At 35.0% G+C, this 21,857-nt stretch overlaps 1 protein-coding gene and 1 long non-coding RNA gene across 3 annotated transcripts; one reads left to right on the top strand and one right to left on the bottom strand.

The window, feature by feature from the left end:
* The first annotated feature begins 296 nt into the window (after window positions 1-296).
* Window positions 297-6,297, top strand: GLY1 (NAD-dependent glycerol-3-phosphate dehydrogenase family protein). 2 transcript variants are annotated; one of them, XM_028227426.2, is made up of 9 exons: window positions 297-735; window positions 2,838-2,974; window positions 3,226-3,331; window positions 3,551-3,752; window positions 3,838-3,925; window positions 4,106-4,253; window positions 4,733-4,882; window positions 4,961-5,110; window positions 5,976-6,297. In XM_028227426.2, exons 1-9 carry the CDS (start codon window positions 313-315, stop codon window positions 5,988-5,990), a joined length of 1,419 nt encoding a protein of 472 aa, XP_028083227.2. In that variant the 5' UTR covers window positions 297-312; the 3' UTR covers window positions 5,991-6,297. The 2 variants fall into 2 exon arrangements, with proteins under 2 accessions (XP_028083227.2, XP_028083226.2); XM_028227425.2 differs by lacking the exon at window positions 5,976-6,297 and having other exon boundaries at window positions 342-735; window positions 4,961-5,544.
* A 14,652-nt stretch (window positions 6,298-20,949) lies between these two features.
* LOC114284483 (uncharacterized) lies at window positions 20,950-21,574 on the bottom strand. Its single transcript, XR_003636921.2, has 2 exons — window positions 21,271-21,574; window positions 20,950-21,138 (listed from the first exon to the last, which is right to left on the bottom strand). It is a non-coding gene; the product is annotated as an uncharacterized LOC114284483 (long non-coding RNA).
* Between the last annotated feature and the right edge of the window lie 283 nt (window positions 21,575-21,857).

Genomic DNA, 21,857 nt, shown 5'->3' with positions numbered 1-21,857 from the left:
GTTTTTTAATAGAAAATAGTCATTGAATTATTTAAGGTTAAACCATTGAATTGATTAAGTTTATAATTTTACCTTAAAAGTATAATGCATATCACTTATGTCTATATTCGTCATAAAAATGCTACCAATAAAAATCAATTGAACCAATTTCAAAGTAAAAAATTTAAGATTAAAATCAAACTAATTAAAATTGAGGACACCAAAATTCCCCAAAATAATATAAGGGTAAGTATAAGCACCAGTAGTGTAATTTGCTCAAATGTAATTTATTCAATAGAAGAAGTTAGGATACATAAAACGACGTCGTTAGAAATGAAATCAGAAGGAGCGGATGAAAAGCTCACAACGAAACCAACCAACCAACCAGCAGTGGCACTGCTCTCTCTCTCTCTCGCTCTCTCTAACATGGCCGCCATGTTAGAGCCACCGTTTTCAAACCCTCTCTTCTCTTCCAACAATTCTCACAATCTCAAATTACTTCAAAAATTCCCTCAAAACCCTAATTTCCTCCCGCTTCTTCGCTCTCTCACCACCACCACAGCCGCCGCCGCCGCCTGTTCCTGTTCTGCTAGAAATGTCGACTCGCCGGACCCTGACCTCAGTCTAGTCATTGCACGGGACCGAACCACCAAAGACCGCCGCAAAGTGGTCCGACTAGCCTGGGAGAAGCTGGTCCGATGGTCTCGTTCTTGGAGGTCCAAGGCCAAGACCGACGTCCTTGAGCGTACTAACAAGGTTGCCCTACTTTTCTCATTCATATATAGATATATATATATATATACTCACATGCATGTATATGTATATGTATATGTATGTTCTTGATTTTTGTATCGGGTTCTGTATCAATTGTTTGGTTTTAGTTCTTTATGAAATTCTGTTTGCTTATTGGGGGAATTTGAGTTTTCGTGGACTTGCTTGGGTTGGTGCACTTTTGATTCTGAGAATTTAGACCTATAATTGGGGGGAAAAAACTCTCTGGAAAGGTACAGCAATGGCTCTTTTAATATGTGACATTATTCGATTTCCAATTTCAGCATTTGTTAATTGTTTCTTGCCTTTTTGGTATGATAATATGACAAACAAGATATTGTTCAATTTAATTCATCAGTGGCGTAGTTAGGAATTTCAATCAGCGGTGTCATTTAACAAGTCATCATTAATGTTATTATTTTGTATTTTTAGTTCTACAAAACCTATTAATAATATTAGCATTCACATGACACTTGTAAATCACATATATATTTTCTATTACAGTGAAAAAAATAATTCAAATTACTAAATTAAAAAAATCTTAATATTTCAAAAAAAAGAAAAAAAATATTTTATAAGAATAAACACTACAATGGTCGTTAGAGAACTATATCGTCAAGACTCAAGGAAGAACAAATTGTTAGAATTATTCGAGGATAAACGCAACATAACTAACTGTTAGAATTATTTGGGACATCCAACATAAAATCAATTGATTAGTAGAGTAGCCTTTAAATTATATAATTCGAACTTGGGTAATTTAGAGAAGATGTAGATGAATCAAACTTGGGTAGTTTAGAGAAGTGATGTGGGACAAATCTCAAATAAATAGGCAAACAAATCAACAAATAAAGGGTACAAAGACAAAAAAAAAAAAAAAAATAGATTGCGTTATGACACTAATTGGCCTTAAATGGCGTAGTTGCTAGATTATATGAACTCAACTTGAGTGGTTAAAAAAAAAATGCTATGGAATAAGTTTCTAACATGAACAAATTATGAATTTATTTATAGAAGATTAAAAATGCAGCATAAGGTTTGATTTTTGTTTTTAACTCCACTGGGGTCAATTTGTAAACTTTCAAAACTTAGTATTTGGTTTCTAGATCTATTGGGTTCAATTTGTTAATACTCAAAACTTTTATATGGAATTTACATATACTCTTTAACAAAATTTTGAAGTTCAGTGGTGTCAACTGACACCACTGCCATCAAGATAGCTACGCCCCTGTAATTCATGGTTGACCAAAAGAAAACTATGTAGTTGAGCAGTTTTCAAGGATGCAGATGGAGTTCCCTTAACCATGTGCCGTGCTCCCGACACATGGACACTCATGTCTGCGGCCTGTCGGTATCTGACACTGGTTGGACATGAACACAACACCCATTTGGTGTGTCCATGCTTCTTAGATTGTAAGATCTTGTAATTTATTAGACTCATTTTGGATTATATAGGGCATTTTTGCCTTTATTGAAAAGTTTCCCCGAAGAAGCTTCATAAGAACTAAGGAACTGACTGCATTTGGATGTATGAATTTCAAATGAAGGGAATTGAAGTTGAATCTTATAAAATTATAAGAAGATTAGTTATTGAAGGTAGATGATAACTCTAAAGTAGAGGATATAGGAATGTCTCTTGTATTTTGTTGAGATCCTTGTACAAGTGGAATCTTTTATGGAAAGATTTCAAATAACTTTATAAAACTTGCAAATACATTCTTAATATCTAAATCTAAAATATTACATTAACTTAAGGGCTATACTTCTCAAATTATTGATGTCAAATACATTCATTTCAAATCCATAAATCCAAAGGGAGCCTGAAAGAATAATGTAATGCAATTCTGTTTCATATTGTCATAGCCTAATCCACTTTGTAAATTTTTGGTCAAGTCAGTTTTATTCTTATGTTTATAGCAAAAGTTTCGGTTATCAAGTAAAGTTGGACATTTTAAGTTGGTTTACCTATTTGTTTATTTTGGTTATCCTGTAAAATAAAGAAACCATGAAATTAAATCATCATTTCCATAAATAATATGCCATTGCAGTTATACTGTAATATACGTTTTTCTACTTTTGGTTGTCAGGTGGTCGTTCTTGGGGGTGGGTCTTTTGGAACAGCAATGGCTGCCCATGTTGCAGACAGAAAGGCTCAACTGGAAGTTAACATGCTTGTACGTGATCCGCAAATATGTCAATCCATTAACGAGAGGCACTGCAATTTGTGAGTTTCATCTCAACTGCATCGCTTGTTTTGACAGTACAATTTTTTGTATCAATGTGAAATTAAACATCATAATTTTTAATTTGTCCCATGCCATTAACAATCAATCTATCTTGGGGAAAATCCTATAACAATCTTTTTCAAATTTATTTATTTCCTTTTGCTTTATGTTTCATTGTGACTTTTCCCTCTTCCTTCTGTTTTTTTCAATAATTGCATTCCATTATAATTGAATAATGCTTTATTCTCAGTAAGTATTTCCCAGGACACGAGCTACCGGAAAATGTCGTTGCAACAACTGATGCCAAAGTTGCTTTGCTCAATGCGGACTTTTGCCTCCATGCTGTACCTGTGCAGGTCTCTTAATTAGCACTTGGGTTGCCTATAGTTTCAGTAGAAGTGTTAATTTTGCAAATCGGTTTTGAACTGGGCATGGAATGATCTCAAACCTAATGCCTTTTTATTACATTATAACATATGATATGGTTCCTATTATGGGAAATGTAACCTGTATCCCTATTATAACATTAATAATGAAACAGGGGCAACTGCCTGATGCAATCTATCTTATTGCAGTTCAGCTCATCTTTTCTGGAGGGAATTGCAGATTATGTTGATCCAACCTTGCCATTCATCTCCCTCAGTAAGGGGTTAGAGCTTAATACTTTGAGGACAATGTCTCAAATAATCCCTCAATCACTGAAGAATCCTCGCCAGCCATATATTGTACTATCAGGGCCGTCATTTGCATTGGAATTGATGAACAAATTGCCAACGGGTACCTTTGTTGAAAGTATATTTGTTTTTGTTCATGGTTGAAGTGACTAAAATTACAATTATTTTGCTTGTTTTGTGTTTTATAGCAATGGTGGTGGCATCAAAAGACAAAAAACTGGCAAATGCAGCCCAGCAGCTTCTAGCTTCTAGAAATCTTAGAATCAACACATCAAGGTATAAGATTTCCTCTAAATCCTCTAAATCAATTTGACGGTAACATTGAACATACATGATCTTCTTTCCTTTCCCCTCCTTCCCACGCTTTGTGTATGTTTCCAGCAGGAAATGTCATAAAGAGATGAAAATCAGCATTTATATTTTGAGATGCTTAACTTGTAACGTTTGATACTACAGGGATGTCACAGGGGTTGAAATTGCAGGTGCACTAAAGAATGTACTTGCAATAGCGGCTGGGATTGTGGATGGGATGAGTCTTGGTAATAATTCTATGGCAGCTCTTGTTGCCCAAGGTTGTTCTGAAATACGGTGGTTAGCGACAAAGGTATCTTACCCTTGAACATGATTTTTAGTGGAAAAGTATGATTAATTTGGACATTCAACCAGATTTTTTATTTGACATTCTTTAGTTGGCATACCTTTTACCTTTTGGAAATATTGGAACTATTGGATTTACTTCCTGAATTAGTAGGTGTGGAAGATATGTCTACGGCCACGCAGTTTTCCTTTCTACATTATGTGGGAGAAGTTAAAAAGACTTTATTTTTAGGTACCAATGATATGATATGATATGATATGAATGGCATAACAGCTTATTCTTTCTTGCTACTGTTCGGCAAGGTTTATGCTTAAAAAGTTTTCATTTTATTACCTATCTTGAACAGCTAATTCTGGATGCTGGCATTATTTTCTTTGTAGGGACCAAAATTGGTTTGTCAATCTGATTTAGTTATTTTGGCTTAGTAGTTTTTCGTCTTGTTGTCCTTGATACAATCATGCTTTGCTTTTCTCTTTTCAATGAAGATGGGTGGGAAGTCAGCAACAATAACTGGTTTATCAGGAACTGGAGACATTATGCTTACCTGCTTTGTGAATCTTTCAAGAAACCGAAAGGTTGGAGTTCGTCTTGGATCAGGGGAAAGCCTCGATGATATACTAAGTTCCATGAATCAGGTCCTTGACAAAATCGTCTTTACTCACTGGTTAAATCCCTTCCAATTTTTGTATTCACTAAATGGCTATATTATGTAGGTGGCTGAAGGTGTATCGACGGCTGGAGCTGTGATTGCTTTGGCACAAAAATATAATGTCAAAATGCCAGTTTTAACGGCGGTTGCTCGGATCATTGATGAAGAATTGACCCCAAAGAAAGCTGTTCTTGAATTGATGAGCCTTCCTCAGGTTATAATAATATTCTGTGAAGTCCATTTGTGTACTAATCACCAAACTCATTACAAACATCAAATTTACCCCCCAAAGTTTTCAGTTAGAGGGTTACAACCCCTGAACTCAAATGGAACCCGAAGTTATAATAACATTTAGGTTACAAGTAGGATCGCAAATGAACCGAACTGCTTGTGAGCTCAACTCGATAAGGGCTTAACTCGGCTCGGTTTGTTACGTTCGAGATTTTTAGGCTCGTTTAATAAACGAGGCAAGCAGAAGCTAAAATAAGCTCGTCTTGTTTGGCTCGATTATTATTTATTTAAATAACAGGATAAATATATTATTTGTATATTAAATGATATATGATGTGTTATAAATTCATATTGTAAATATAGAATAATATTTAACAAGCCAACTGAGCTTGATTATCAAGGTGAACTTTTTCCTCATTACCTAGTTTCAAGCCAAGCTTGAGTATGATTAATGAGCTGGATTAATTTTTAAGCCGTGGTTGAGCTTGATTTCTGAGCTCGATAAACAAGCGAGCCATGCTCAAGCACTGCAAAGCTCAGCTAGTGCCCGAGTTCGGCTTGACTCATTTTGCAGCCCTAGCTGTAAGACCAATGGTGGAACTCATAAATGATCAATCAAGGGGCCGAAATATATTCTCATTTGGGCTATTATGCATGCTATTTTGATTTAAAGACTCTAGATGGGCATTGAAGCCTTTAGCTTCGTGAAAGATTTCTCTTTCAATCAAAATTTAACTGGTCTAACAAACAGCAATGCTACATGCAAAGAAATCCTCATTTGAGAGCTTATGTGCATTTTGTGTAAATAGTATTTCTCGGCTGACAAATACTGTTTTGTTAATTTCTAGGTTGAAGAAGTATGAAATTCAGTGGTTCTATCAAGAATACAATTACCTCATCAGAGGGTGAAATGATGTAAGCAGATGTAGAGGTGGCATCTGCATCAATAAATTCATGCAGATGTCAGCATAGAGGGACAAAATTCTTCTCTTTTTCTTTTATTTTTTTTTTATTTTTAATTTTCCTTAATCATGTAATTTTTTTACCTTTCTAAATGTTGATAGGAGAGCAATTCTGTAAATCCAATTTTGTAATTGATTGGTATAGGGAAATTAAATAAATGAGTGGACATGCTAAACAGGGGGATTCAATGTTTTTTTAGCGTAAAAACTTGTAGTCTTTGATCACTCTATGATACTGATGCCTGATAACATGATTTAGGATGCTACTAATAGCACCTACATAATCTCTTTAGAGCTTCCATTTCTTTTTATCCTTACCGATTAATTTTAAATTTTTTAAAAAATTCTTTGAACACTTCTCTTTTGCCCATCTTTCTCTGCCCACTACTACCAGCTCTGGCATCTTTCTCCATTTCCGACAGCTTGCCCTACTCCCTCCTCTTACTCCCTCTTCTTTCACCTGCCTCTCTCTCTTCCACTCTCCTTTTCTCTCTCTCAATCTCTATTCTCTCTAGGGAGGGTCGGGGAGGGTGGGAAAGTGGTTGATAATATTTTTAGGAATATCTTCTTGGCTTTTTATTAGTAACCTTATGATGATGTCGATGAGATGGAAATTTGTCTAAATGATAAACAAATTGGTCACAAAATTGTTGGAACTATTAGTCTTGAATTCTTTAGTTGGTAGTCTTCGGTTCTTCAAAACTTAGCAATGATCTTATATATGTAGAACATAAAATTGGTGCTTCAAGTTGTGTTAGTCGCTTTCTTAAAGACAATATTTGCACCCACCAAATGGTATGTAGGAGGTTACAACAAATTCGCCTTCAGTATACAATGAAGCCTGATCTAAGGATCAAGTCTACCGGCGTCTGTACTGACGACAGTAGATCGAAATACTCTTGATATAATTAAGAAAATCAAGACATTGATAATTAAGTTTGCAGAATTTAATTACCAATAGGAAAAGCATAAACTTGCTTAAGAAACTCTTGATCGAAAACTTTAAATCAAAAGAGGGGAGAGAGAGAGAGAGAGAGAGAGAGAGTTGTAGGAATGCTTTAAGGATTTTGAAATGATTGAAATGGCTAAATTCACTGCTTATTTATAGACCTTGATGCACTTGATCGAATGGTCATGTCTTTTGTTCGCATCTAATCAAATCTGGTCGTTGGATCAACGATCTATGGTGTAAATCAATCTCACACCGAATAGATACCTTGACTGATCAGTGCCATCTCAACCGTACGATCGCACGCATCTCCAATCAGCGGCTATGATCAAATCGCTTCAGATCGGACACGCAACTGTTCGATCGGTTGGTTAACCGATCGCCAACGAACGCCACTACCACGCGGGGCTGATTGTATTTCATGTCACCCATGCCACATTAGATCCATGTCATCACTCTAACTTGTCCGATGCAAATAGAAAAGCACCCTCATGTCACCTTGCGAAGTGCAAAGTGCGCTATTAAACACCACATAGCCCATTGCCTATGCCGCGCGCGTGTACATACCATCCTTGCGGTGTGAGTACATGCACACTAACCTCCATCCCATAATTTCATATTCAAAAGAATATTCTATGTAGCATTTTATTAAGTGTTCCATGTTTTTCTCTCTTTTCAATGTGAGACAAAGTCCCAAAGCTTATTTCAAGCTTTCCAAAGAAAAACAAAGAAAGTTTTGAAAACACCCAAAACCTAAACTATAAATTTTGAAAATCATTTTGAAAATTCGCCAACATTCCCCCACCATTTTTAAAATACCAGATGATGATTCTTGGTTCACTTGGCATCCTTATGCATAAGTGAAGATATCTTACGATTTGAATCATTCACTTAGTGAAGATACCTCAAAGTTAGTCAAGATAGCATAGTAGCCTTGTCTTTGAACTAGTGATCTTATATGACTAACCGGGCGTGTCTCACACACAATATAAGTTACCCCAAGTGTTCAAACAAACTGACACGTGAATTGGCCTTGTGTCTATATCCTGTTTCGTGTGCGTCTAGAGTCAAGCCCTTGGACTCATATGAAATGGCATCACCTTCTACACTCACATAGGTAAGCTTACTGAGAATACCCATGTAATTTATAATACTCTAACAACTCAATTGTAAGCTTATTAAAACTAAGTGTTTGCAATGACGACATATGGTGTACTTGGGCTCATTGAATTCAAAATGTTTCTTTAAGCGTTGAGTCGAGTTTCCACCAAGAATGATTAAGCCCTGGTTTGGCAACCATTTTCAAGCTAAATAAGCTCATGCGGACAAAAGTTTGCTAGAAAATCACAAACTACTAAAAATTCATACATGTGAGATATGAGGCACTTGAGAAGGATGGACAATTACCAAACTACCCCATATACACCAATACACATCTCTATGTATTTGCTAGGGTTCCATTTGCAGAAACACACCAAGTAGACGGCGACGAAGAAGAACAAGAGAGTGGGAGAAGACTGCACAACATCGGACGATTGATCCAGGCCAACAGCGCTTCCTCAATGCCTCGACCATCCTTTACTCATAACATTGTTCCGTGTTTGCATCTCTGGTACGCATAACTCGATTTATTTTGGGGTTTTCCTCTTCTTGCACGAGATCTTACTTGTTTCTTGTGTGTATGTTCAAAATTCGTCGTTGTTCTGTTCGATCAGTGCTAAAATGCTTTTATTGGTCTCAATGGAGGTTTAAACCCGAATGTCTCTATACAGATTATGTGAACTGTGATTATGGGAACGTGCTTCTTTTTTTTTTTTTTGTATTCACTTTCGTTTTTCTTTTCTTCTCCATGAACTCAACAAAGAACATCATACACCAACAAACACTTTTTTTTTTTTTTTGTCTTTTTTTTAATCTATTACCATTTTTTTTTTAACTCACGGGAAATGGTTGCTTCCAAATTGACGAAATACTTTCATATTTTTTGTATTCACTTTTGTTTTGCTTCTTGATGAATTCAACAGAGCATTTGAACTTTTTTTTTAATTTTTTCTTTTAAATGTGTTACCATTTTTTTTTTTTTTTTAAACTCACTAGACCTACTGTCCATACAATAGTTGCTTCCAAATTAGGGTTGGATAAGCATTTTGTAAAATAGAGAAGCAAAATATGAACCAATTTTAGAAATTTTTGCAAAACTGTGCCTAATGCAGCAGAAACACAAAAGACCATTTAAACATTTTTTTTTTTTAAAAAAATCTTTTAAATCTGTTACCAATTTTTTTTTTTTAACTCACTGGACCTACTATCCATAAAATGGTTGCTTCCGGATTGAGGTTGGATAAGCATTTTTTAAAATAGAGACGCAAAATATGAACCAATTTTAGAAATTTTTTGTCCCATGTGCCTAATCCAGCAGAAAAACAACAAAGCATTTGAACCTTTTTTCTTTTTCTTTTTTATAATTTTTTCTTTTAAATCTGTTACCAATTTTCCTCTTCTTTTTTTTTATTTTTTATTTTTACTCACTGGACTTACTGTCCATGAAATGGTTGCTTCCAAATTGAGGTTGGATAAGCATTTTTTAAAATAGAGAAGCAAAATATGAACCAATTTTAGAATTTTTTTTCTCTACGTTTGCAAAAACACAACAGAGCATTTGAACTTTTGTCATCAGTCAATTATGTAGTCCAGTTGTAATGTGGTGGATGGTTTATGTTGTTTGTTTTCTATATATGGGTTGGATGGAAAACATAATCAATGCAAATATGTCAACTTGAATTGGTTAACCCTTATTATGAGAGCACATAGACCATGGACATCCATAATGAATGGAATAAGATGATGTTGGAGAGAGGATAGAATGCTTCTTCATGTTTATCTTTTGTTGACTTTAGTCTCCTTTTTCACACTTATCTAAATGGCATTTGTTACTTGTGCCAACTAAATGCATACAGGATCAATCTTTTCCCCACCCTCATCAACCAGCAGTTTCACTCCAATAAGCTCCATTTTATAGCAACAATTTACTTTAAGTGGAGAGGGTTTATGCTAAGATCTCCACATATTCCATCCTTGTTTCTGAACAAGAGTTTTACTAACATTTTTAGAACAAATCCTGTAGTAGACAACCATCTCATTACCACACATATGATATACGACAAACACCAAGCATAAAATACAAAAATAATGCCCTAATCCAGAAACACAATGGCTAGCAAGAATCATGAAAATGTATGTATCAATTTAAAGAAGCGTCAAATGACAGATAACAACCTGGAAAAGTGCATTGTTGTAGGCTCGAAAGAAATAGGTGGCCATATGTTCCTTGTTTTGTGTGGCCATCACCTGTCACCAGTAACGAGAATAAAACTATAACATACATTTGAAGATATTCATAAACTTGTACTATACACTATCTTACACCTTGTCTTCTTCTTCTATTCATCTATGGTACAAAACAAAGAATGGCTTCTTTCATGTCAACTGGCACATCTACTATATGGCCACGTCGTGTGTGTTCCTATGGCTATGGTCAATGTCATGTCAAGATTTCCAGATCTCACAAAAATCTAGGACGTGCTTACTGCACATGTCTGAATCCTGTGGTGAGTACACCCTTTATTTTCGGTGACAAATTTCATTTCATTTAAACCAGTTAACAAATACCTTTGTACATAAATTTCGTTAGTCATGTTTAAGTTGGATTGGTTGGTGCGACGAACCTAGGCGACCGAACAGCGACTATGACTTCACCACACACGACATTGTCATGCACTTGCGGGATGATATCATTCACATTCAACAAACGCTGCTTGTTGCGTATGATATCTTGAAAATCATTGTTTCCGTGTTGTGCATTGTCGTTGTAATCTTATTGTTGCGTATGTAAAAATGTTCCAAGTGTCTTGTAGCACCCTAACAAAGCTAGTATTGTAATGACTTATGTTTGTTGTGGACTTGATAGCAATAGCTTTGTGAATGACATGTAATGTAATTATGGTTTGGATCTAGATAACTATTTCTCTTTACTTTCTCTTAATTTTTTTGATAAAATGTCACAATGTCTAATCTATTTTATTACGCAAATTTATTTGGGTAAGTAATACGCATACATGTATAAGGTACTTATGTTTTAATTTATCAGTTGCATTGTCGTTATGGCTTCCACACGAACTTCACCACGTACCCTTTCCAAAAATAAAGGTGTTGCAAGGACCCGAGCAATCGTTATTGAGGACAGCCAAAATGTTCACAAAGCTATGTGGGATTCTGAATCCATAAGACTTTTCCTAGAGCTTATTATCGATGAGATTCCTGGGGGCAACCGGCCATTCATGGTTTTGAGTAGCGCTAAGTACAAGTTGTTAGGGAAGAAGTTTGAAAAAAAAAAACTGGTAGAAAACATGATGTAAAGCAATTGAAGAACAAGTACGCATGCATGAAATGAGATTGGGCTATGTGGATGAAGGAATTAGATTTGATGCAAAACTGGTAAAGTATTTACACCCTTTTCTTACCTTTCTATATTGTTTTCATTTTTATTTTGTAACATATTTTTAATAGTTTTGTGTTTCTTGTGTTACAGATAAACAAGAGTTGTCCAAAGTTCAGGAATAAAAATTTGGAGCACCGAGAGTTGATGGAGGTTGTCTTCACAGGGGCTGCTGCAATTGGCAAACATCATTGGACACAGAGGAGAGGACTGTCAAAGATAATGAGGGCTCTTCTAATTTGGTTCAAAGCCTTGGTATGCAGCCATTCGTAGATCCAATCCTTTCAGTTGGTAGTGACGTAGATGATGAGTCATCAATGGAAGGTGTTGAACCTGGGGTTGACGCTGGGGCGAAAAGGAAAAGGAATACTCCCGCATGTTCAAGAAAGTCACGGAAGCCAACCAACGGAGCATCTGCTATAACCGACAACGTGATCAATCTGACCAATGTCGTCTGGAGTCAAAACCAACAACTTACTGTCAAACACTTAGCTGGTAATGAGTTGTTGTACACCATTTCAGAGTGCATGGAGAGGCTGAAATCCATTCCTGTCTTAGTGGGTACACCGTTGTTCCACTTTGCATCGTCTCTTATGAACAACGCTGATTACCGAGAAGTTATGATGTGCCAGACCGATGATGACCATATTGTCGGGTGGCTTACACAGAAGCAACTACAAAGCTACGTTGGAGCTCCATTTGCGAACCTTTTTGGTGCACGACGGATTGGATGGCTGTTGGGATGGGCCACGGGGTTGGGCGGCTACTAGGAACTGTTGGGAACTTGTCCGTGTTATGTGTTGATGTTTTTATGGGAACTTGTTACTGTGTTGGATTTTTAGGACGTCTTTAAGTTTTTATTTTTGTTTTTTTTAATTTTTATTTGGGTTTGTTTCGTTTACAGTACTTGGTTAGATGGTTTGGTGGAACAATATGACCAGTTTGTGTTTTTTTTTATTATTTTGTTTTTGTTTTTAATTTCTTTGTATGGATGGAATGAATGATTTATGCATGTTTGGTTTGGCATATTGCTTTTCATATATCTTGGTTATGCATGGCATGCTGTTGATGTATATATATAATGTTAGTTAAATGGTTGAACAAGTTCAAAGTGACAGTAATGATTTTAACGTTAGACATATGTCTTGTAGGCCTCGCCGAAGTCATGGCCATGTCTAACGGGAAAGGTAGCAGCAATGATGACTTCGTCGAGCAAATAAATCAAATGGCTATTCAGATATAACAACAAAATAATTGGACGTACATGCAAGCATGTCAGTATGTACAAGAATATTACGAAAAATACATGATAAAAACTCCATGTCGAACATCAATATTGACTGAACATGCATGGATATGTGAATTATACGATGGACACATTGGTCGTTTTGAAGAAAATGTATGTATGCCAAAAGAAGTATTTTCTTTGTTGTGCACGTTAGTTAGAGATTTTGGTTTATGTGTTAACCAATGTAGCCATGGATTAGCCATGGAAGAAAGCGTTGCAATATTCATACATATCTTGAGAGGGTTTAAGAATAGAGTCATCTAAGAACGGTTTCAACATTCGGGTGAAACCGTATCATGCCATGTACATAATGTTTTGGAGGTGATGATGAAGTTCACGGTTGTGCATTGTAGGCCAACAACAAATCAAAATGTTCAACATCCTCACTTGCGGTCAAAAATGACATGCCTACCATTCAAGGTACAACGTTCATATTTGTAAAACATATTGTTTCTTTACGTCAAAGTTTTGGCATATATTGAAATTTGTCTTGCTGTTTAATTTGGAAATTAGGATTGCATCAGCGCAATCGATGGCACGCATGTTGTTGCGAAAGTAACGAGGCCTGATGCAGCGACCTATTTTGGACACAAATATTGTCACATCCAAAACATCATAGAGGTGGTTGATTTCGACATGTATTTTACCTTTGTATCAGTTAGATGGGAAGGAGTATGCATGACAGTAGAATTTTCGTTGAAATAATCAACAATGAAAATGTGCCGCCACATCCGGAGAAAGGTACAGACAATTTTTAAAAAAAAATTAGTATGTAGAAATATGCACACAAAGCTTATACCGTTATTTGTTTACATCCAACAAGAAAATATTATCTTGTTGATTCGTACCTCACCCCGTACAAGGGCTACCGTTACCACCTAGTAGATTTTCGACGAGGTGCAAGGAACGCAACGAACCCAAGATAATTATTTAACAAGGTACACTCATCGTTGCGCAGTGTCGTTGAATGAACCTTTGGGGCGTGGAAAAATCAATGGGGGTTTTATCGAAAATATGTCTCATTATGATTTTGCGACTGCACAGGTGCATTCAGTTGGTGTGTCGATGGCATTGCGTTACTACATACGGAGAAATACGAATAATCCAACCACTGTTCAACCCATAGTAATAGAGGCCAACGCAGCAACCATAATCAATGCCATTCCTCTATCAACACATGGGGAGGATGGACTAATAATTGGGGATGATGACCCACATATGGAAAGCGTGCGCTTTCTTGTAAGACATGCGCAATCACGGCATGTTGGGAAATATATAGGGGAAATTCGGTAACCCAAGTTCATTTTTCTTCTTGTTTATATGTGTAGGGAATTGTAACACCACGTTTAGCATTTATGGCATTGTGCATATGTACGTTATGTAATTAGGTTTGCACATTCCTATTATGGTATGCTCAAGCAATTGGTTATTATCGGAGAGGTAACCAACAAATGGTTCTTATTATGTATTCATTGAGGAAAATATTGTTCATACAACCTTTATTGTGGACTTGAAAATTTTATTTTATTAATGTATTTGACAAATTTTAGTTTTTTTTTTTTTTTTTTTTTTTTTTTTTTTTTTTTTTTTTTTTTTGCAACAGTGACTTGGTGGAAATGGCATACTAGAAATGTTTTCCAAATTTTGCAAAACTTTTCCGTTAATTCCGTATAATTTTGGTTCACAGGAGTGTTTGATTTGTTTGAATAATTTTCTATTCAAAATCAACAAACTACCAAAACCAATTTCTATGAAGCAATTTACAAAAAATGTATAAAAAAAAAAGGGGGAAATGGAAAAAAAATTGTGTAATTCCTAATGCAAAATCTGTATATATTTGGAGGTGTTATTGGATTTGGCCATTTGAGGGCAATTTTGTCATTTAACTTTTGTCAACATCATTTCCAATGCAAAAAAGCCAAACAAGAAAGCCAAACAAACAAAAAAGTCCCAGACTAAAAAAGTCAAAAAAGCCAAAAAGCCAACTAAAAAGTCATTACCAAACGAAGCTTAAGTTAAGTGGGCTTAAGACCCATCTCCTTTGATGTTTTCCACACCAAATCTCTTGTAAGTCCCTTTGCTAAGGAATCAGCCAAGTTTTCACTTGACTTTACATAACCAATGGTAATTGCATCTTCTGTGATTAATTGCCTAACACAACTATGTCTTAGTCTTATATGCCTGGACTTTCCATTATAGACATGGCTATAAGCCCATGATAGAGTTGCTTCACTATCACAATACAAAGATATTGGTGGAATATGTTTTGGCCATAACTTAATCTCTAACAAGAGATTCCTTAGCCACTCTGCCTCTTTGCTACAAGAAGTCAATGCTATAAACGCACCCCAAGAGATAACTCCTCCTCCAAGTGTAAAAATCCAACCACTTGTGGACAAGTGATCTTCACGATCAGTTATCCAATTGGCATTTGTGAATCTTTCCAGCACTACTGGATAGCCATTATAGACTATTTGATAGTCTATTGTTTTCCTCAAGTACCTAAGTACTCGGTGAACAACATGCCAATGCACACTACTGGGATTACTAGTATATCTACTACGTTTTCCCACTGCAAATGCAATATCAGGTCTAGTGCAAGTCATGGCATACATCAAGCTACCTATCACTCTTGAGTATTCTAGTTGATCAACAGCTCTTCCAATATTATGATACTATTTCATATTTGAATCAAAAGGTGTAGACATTGTTGTACAAGTATATTAATTAAATTTCTTAAGAATTTTTTCAATATAGTGCGACTAGATAAGAATTAAATTATTGTCCTCTCGTTTGATCTTAATACCTAGAATTACATCAACCAAGCCTATATCTTTCATATTAAAGATAGACGATAAGAAACTTTTAGTACTTTCAATGACATCATTGTCAATACCAAAAATAAGCATGTCATCTACATACAGATATATGATTACACCTTTATTGCCAATAAACTTACTGTATACACACTTATCAGATTCACGTATCCTAAAACTATTTGGCACTATTACTTTGTCAAATTTCTCATGCCAAGCTTATTTCTGTCCATATAGTGACTTAACGAGTTTACACACTTTGTGTTCTTGATCTTGTACAACAAATCCTTCCGGTTGTTACATATAGATTTCCTCATCTAACTTTCTATTTAAGAAAGTGGTCTTAACATCCATTTGATGAATTTCAAGCTTGTATATTGAGGCTAAGGCAGTTAACACTCAAATGGTGGAGATTCTGGCCACCGAAGCATATGTATTAAAATAATCGATACCCTCTTTTTGAGTAAAGCCCTTAGCAACTAATCTTGCTTTGAACTTGTCAATTGTGCAATCGTCTTTCATTTTCCCTTTGAAAATCCATTTACAACCAATTGGTTTCGATCCAGGTGGCAAATTAACAAGTATAACTATTGTTACCCATCATAGAATCCATCTCATTATTTATAGCTTCTTTCCAGAACGCAGCATCTTGAGACTTCATACTCTCCTCAAAGGTTAATGGATTTGAATCCATATTCAAATAAATCATTGTTTGCTTGCAATAAGCTTTTCTAGTTCCTTCTTCAAGGTAGTCAGGCCCAAATGACTTCTCAATCCTAGCTCTCTTACTCCTTTTTAGCTCAGCAGGCTCATTAGGTTCATTAGGCTCAATGGATTCACTTTGTTCACTTTCCTTTGTAGACATCAAAGGAGTTGATTCATTTCATTGATTAGAATCCAACCTTGGAATGGTTGTGAAATGATCCTCATAAAAGACTTCATCACATGATTCAGTGATGGTATTTGTTTCTACTGAACTATTGGGCTCTACTACCAAAAACCTATATGCTTTGTTGTGTGTAGCATAGCCAAGGAATATGCATTTAATTCCTTTTTTACCTAATTTCTTCATTTTAAGTTTAGGCAATCTGACCATTGCTTTATAGCCCCAAGTTTTCAAGTAGCCTAATTTATGTTTCTTGTTTTTTCAAAGTTCATAAGGAGTAACATTTCTTCCCTTGAAAGGAATTCTATTGAGTATGTGACAGGCAGTGAACAAGGCTTCACCCCAAAACCCATAACTTAAACTAGAGTAAGAAAACATAGTATTAATCATTTTTGTTAATGTCATATTCTTTCTTTCAGCTACTCTATTGTGATGTGGTGTGTAGGGTACAGACTTCTCATGAATAACACCAACATTTTCACAATATTCTAAAAAATAGTATTCATTGGCTCTATCATACCTAAGTCTCTTTATTTTGACATTACACTGATTTTTTACTTACGTTTTAAAATTTTTGAATTTATCAAGCACCTCATCTTTTGAATGCAAAAGATAGATATGACAATACTTAGAAAAATCATCAATAAATGTTACAAAATATTTCTTCCCACCTTTAGTGGGGTACTAAGCATGCCACATACATCACTATGCACAAGTTCAAGCAAAGATGTGGTTCTATCTACTTTAAGAAATTGAATGCGAGTAATTTTAGATTACACACAAAATTTACATTTTTCAAACATATCAATGCATACTTAGGAATTAAATCTAAATTAATCATATCATGCATTTTTCTACTATTAACATGACCTAAACAGGTATGCCATAAAGAAAGAGAATCAATAATGTAAGTACAAATAGATGTATTATTGATAACGTTAAGTTTGAACATTTCCTGATACATGTAGCCTATCCCAACAAAAATCCCACCATTAGGCAGGACAAATTTGTCCGACTCAAATACTAACTTGAAATCATGCGTATTAAGCAGGCTTCTAGATACAAGATTTTTCCTGACATCAGGTACATGATAAACATCATTAAGACTTAAGATTTTTCCAGATGTGAACTCTAGATCCACCGTCCCTTCGCCTTTGATAGTAGTAGTTGAAGAGTTACCCATGTAAAAAGCTGTTCCATCACTCATTTGTTCATAAGTAGTGAAAAGGCTCTTGTTGTTGCAAACATGCCTCGTTGCTCCTGAGTCAATCCACCAGTTACCAACATCTTCAAGCATGTTCACCTTGAATACAATAGCCACGAACTTGTTCTTGGCATTTGATGCTTTCGGCTTCTTCTTTTATGACCGCCATTCATTTCTGAAGTGCCTTGGCTTACCACAGTGCCAGCAAACGCCTTTCGGTTTCTTAGCATTTTTCTCAGGTTGGGGGTTGCGCTTATGCTTCCTTTTGTTGAAGCTCTTGCCATCATCCACCATGTGAATTTTAGAAGCCTGAGCCAATTGGTTATCTTTATTTTCAAGAAGCCTTGACTCTTCTTCAACTAGGGAGGTGTTGAGCCAATTCCTCTAAAGTAAGATCCTCTTTTATGTATTTCAGAGTTTTCTTAAAATCCTTCCAAGAATATGACAGTTTCTCTATTATAAATGAAACTACAATAGATTCATCCATGGTCATATTCTTTTGTCGAAACTGACTCAAAATATGTTGGATCTCATGGAATTGTTCAATAATGGGCTTTTATTAATCATAGAAAAATAAATAAAATTACTAACAATAAATTTTTTACTAGTAGCATCCTCGGTGAGGTATTTTGACTAAAATATGTCCCAAAGTTGCTTCGTCGTTTCCAGATATTGATACACATCAAACAGAGAGTCTGACAGCGCATTCAGAATGTTTCCTCGGCAAATATAGTAGTCATTCTCCCATTTGGTTCTAGTACGGATTTTGTGACAACCCTATTCCGTATTAAGCTATAATTTCATTAATTATACATGTAATTATGTGCTTAATGTGCTTTTGAAAGCTAATTATGTGTTTTGTAAGAGTTTTGACTCTATATTTATTCATCATAGGAAAATATGTTTTGAATTGTGCTAAAATCTGAAATTGAGAGCCATAAATGTGACAAAAATCAAAATTATCTCGAATTACTAGTCAGTTACGATGCTAAACCTATAGGGGCGGGTTTGGGTGGTGACAGGTTTGCTCCACCGTATCGTTTTCTTGCTCTGCCAAATAAGGGTTAGTCAACACGTATATCACTTTGAGAGTTTTGATCACATCCGATAAGATCTGACCATTGGATCGACAGTCTATGGTGCAAATCAATCTCACATCGAATAGATGCCTTGACTGATCACACTTGATCATGATCGGGTGCAATCTCAACTATACGACTGTGCACACCTCTAATCAATGGCTATGATCAAACTGCTTCAGATTGAACACACAACTATTCGATCGGTTGGTTGGCTCATCACCAACGAACACCACATCACCTATGCCACGTTGGATCCATGTCATCGCTCCAACATTTACGATGCAAATAGAAAAGCACCCTCATGGCGCCTTACGCCGATGAGTCCGTGCAAAGCGCGTCATCAAACGCCACACAACTCACTGCCCATGCCACGCATGCACATGTGCGGATGGTGACCATCCTTGCAGTGTGAGTGCATACACACTAACATCCATTCCACAATTTCATATTCAAAGAAATATTTTATGTGACACTTTATTAAGCACTTTATGTTTTCCTCTCTTTCCAATGTGGAATAAAGTTCCCAAATTTATTTTAAGTTTTTCAAAAAAAAATAATAAAAATTTTGAAAACACCCAAAACCTAAAATATAAATTTTAAAAATCATTTTGAAAATTTCTCAACATTTTGACCTAATTCCAATTTGATTAGCTTTTCTTATATCATATGGATACTTATCTTAAATCAGACGACATCCCAAATTCCCAATGAAAAACAAGATGGAGACACGGAAACCTCATTAGAATTCTGGAATGCTTTTAAACACGTGGATAAGATTAGTCTGAAAGACCCAAAAGCAAAGGAAAAGACACCCAAACAAATAAAAAAAAAAAAATAAAAATACAAGATTTTATTTAGAGGTAGGCCGTCATGCTCTCATTAAAAAATTCTTACTCTAATGAGGACGGGCTGATTGACTGTAACCTTTTAATTTAACACATGATTGTTCTTTTTGTCATACACAAATCTTATTTGAAGATACAAATAAATTTGAAAAATTCTAATAAACACTTCTTTAAAAAAAAGTGTACAATATATCTTTTTAATTATGTTATTTATGTCATTTTTTATTTAGTTACGATTAATTTTTTTTTTTTTAGTTATGATATTATTTTAATTATAATTCATGAGATCTTTAATTATGTTTCATATTGTGTTTAGTTATGACATCTATTTTTAGTTATAATTCAAAAAATTAAAGTTATGACATTTTTTTTAGTTATAATATGCATATGATACACACCTTTTGAAGGGTGTGCAGCATAGTGTTTTCCAATAAATTTACATCCTTATAATTTTTTTTCAAAAAGTACCTATTCATAGTTTTTTATCGGTAAGAATTTATTTATTCACTTTATAGTGATAACAAAAATGTTAGAAATCTTAAAAATTCTACTAAAATTTCTATCAAATGTCTCACATGATTGTGATATCTACATGAGACCCATATGGTGTGAGTTCCACATCTATATATTTGATAAAAATTTTAATAAAACTTTTAAGATATGTAGTATTATTCTGTGATGAACTCTTGGTACCGATAAGAGTTTATAAAAAAATGGTTTTATGAAAGAAATTTGTAGGGATAGATCATTTTCCCAAATCAATATTGGAATTTGAACAAATATTAATACTTTATGAATCCTCAAAATTGAAGAAATGTAAATGCAATAATAGTGTCACCATCCAATAAGATTAATCAAATGAGTGGAATGAAATTCATTTTGATTATCACTTTGTTTATGTTCTTTGGTGATTGTTATTTTGATTATAACAAAAAAAGTTTGTGATTGTGTTTCAAGTAGTATTTGATTAAATTTTAATTATGATACATTATAGTGTTAATCATGACTCAATTATTATTTATTGTGATATTAGTTATAATTTAATTATACTCAATTGATTTTGATTATGCCAAAAAGAAATTTTTAGTTGTGTCTTTAGTGGTATTTGGTCAAACCATTGTTATGACACATGGCTCGATTGGCTCAAAAATCAAAACTACGTGATTTTTTTTTTTTTTTTTTTTGCCCCTTTCTGTGTTCTGATACGTGTCTTCTCTTCTTCAACAAAGAAGAAGAAGAAAGTAGAGGAAAGAGAGAAGAAATAAGAGAAGAGGAAAGAGAGAAGAAAGACAGAATTCAAACCAAAACATCATCATCATCATCAAAACCAGATATACTATTACAATATCTAAACACACAAATTGGTGTTTACAATATCTAAACACACACAGTAAATATATATAATTTCTAACACTTTCACGTTCTTGACGGCTACTTCCACATGCATCGCCTGTATCAAGAGGCTTATATGAATACATATACATCTGCATAATATGATCGAACAAAATTTATAAATTATACAAAAATCGAACACAGTATGAATCACAAACGAGACTAAAGAATTTGGGAAATTTTGAAGAATTTTTTAGTGAAATCAGAGGCATTGAAACCCTAACCATACAGACAAATATTTGATCGTCTCCGGCGTCTTCTTCGCCTCGGCGCAGAGAGAGAGAGAGAGAGATTGAGACCGCGAAGCCAAGTTGATCGCAACAATATCCAAATGCCTGAATTACTTTATTCTCCCCCCATTTCTATATACAATCCCGCTACCGTCGCAAGATCACCGTCGCAAGGTCACCGTCACCGTCGCAAAACCCTCGCCATCACCGGTGATGGCGCCGGTGGGTGTAGCTCTCCCTCTGTTTTCCTCTCTCTTCTCTCTTCCCCCCCTCTCTCTCTCTCTCTCTCTTGCCCTCCTTCGAGTTACGAATCATTTTTAAATATTAATTATGATTCAATCATGATCTACACAGCAACGCTAGGTGGACACAAATTATGTGGTTCGAATGATTCGAAACATCCAAAACGACGTCGTTTTGGATGCAAAACGACGCAAAATGACTTCATTTTGACAGTTTCGGGCCATTTAAGCCACAGAATTTGTGGCTCTCAAACATTTTTCTGATCTATAATAGTTGTTATTTTTATTATGATTGAAAAAGTTTTTGTTTATGTTTCAAAGGTATTTGATAATAATACA

Source organism: Camellia sinensis, chromosome 8 (assembly GCF_055761805.1).
Source record: "Camellia sinensis isolate YWXY chromosome 8, ASM5576180v1, whole genome shotgun sequence".
NCBI lineage: Eukaryota > Viridiplantae > Streptophyta > Magnoliopsida > Ericales > Theaceae > Camellia > Camellia sinensis.
This window is presented reverse-complemented; position numbering and strand designations above follow the sequence as displayed.

What these genes read in the sequence shown, in the direction of transcription:
- GLY1 (XM_028227425.2), top strand. Translation starts at nt 406, where the DNA reads ATGGCCGCCATGTTAGAGCCACCGTTTTCAAACCCTCTCTTCTCTTCC. An exon ending in GATGAACAAATTGCCAACGG is followed by an intron (nt 3,753 to 3,837) that starts GTACCTTTGTTG and finishes TGTGTTTTATAG; the next exon opens with CAATGGTGGTGGCATCAAAA. An exon ending in TACGGTGGTTAGCGACAAAG is followed by an intron (nt 4,254 to 4,732) that starts GTATCTTACCCT and finishes TTTTCAATGAAG; the next exon opens with ATGGGTGGGAAGTCAGCAAC.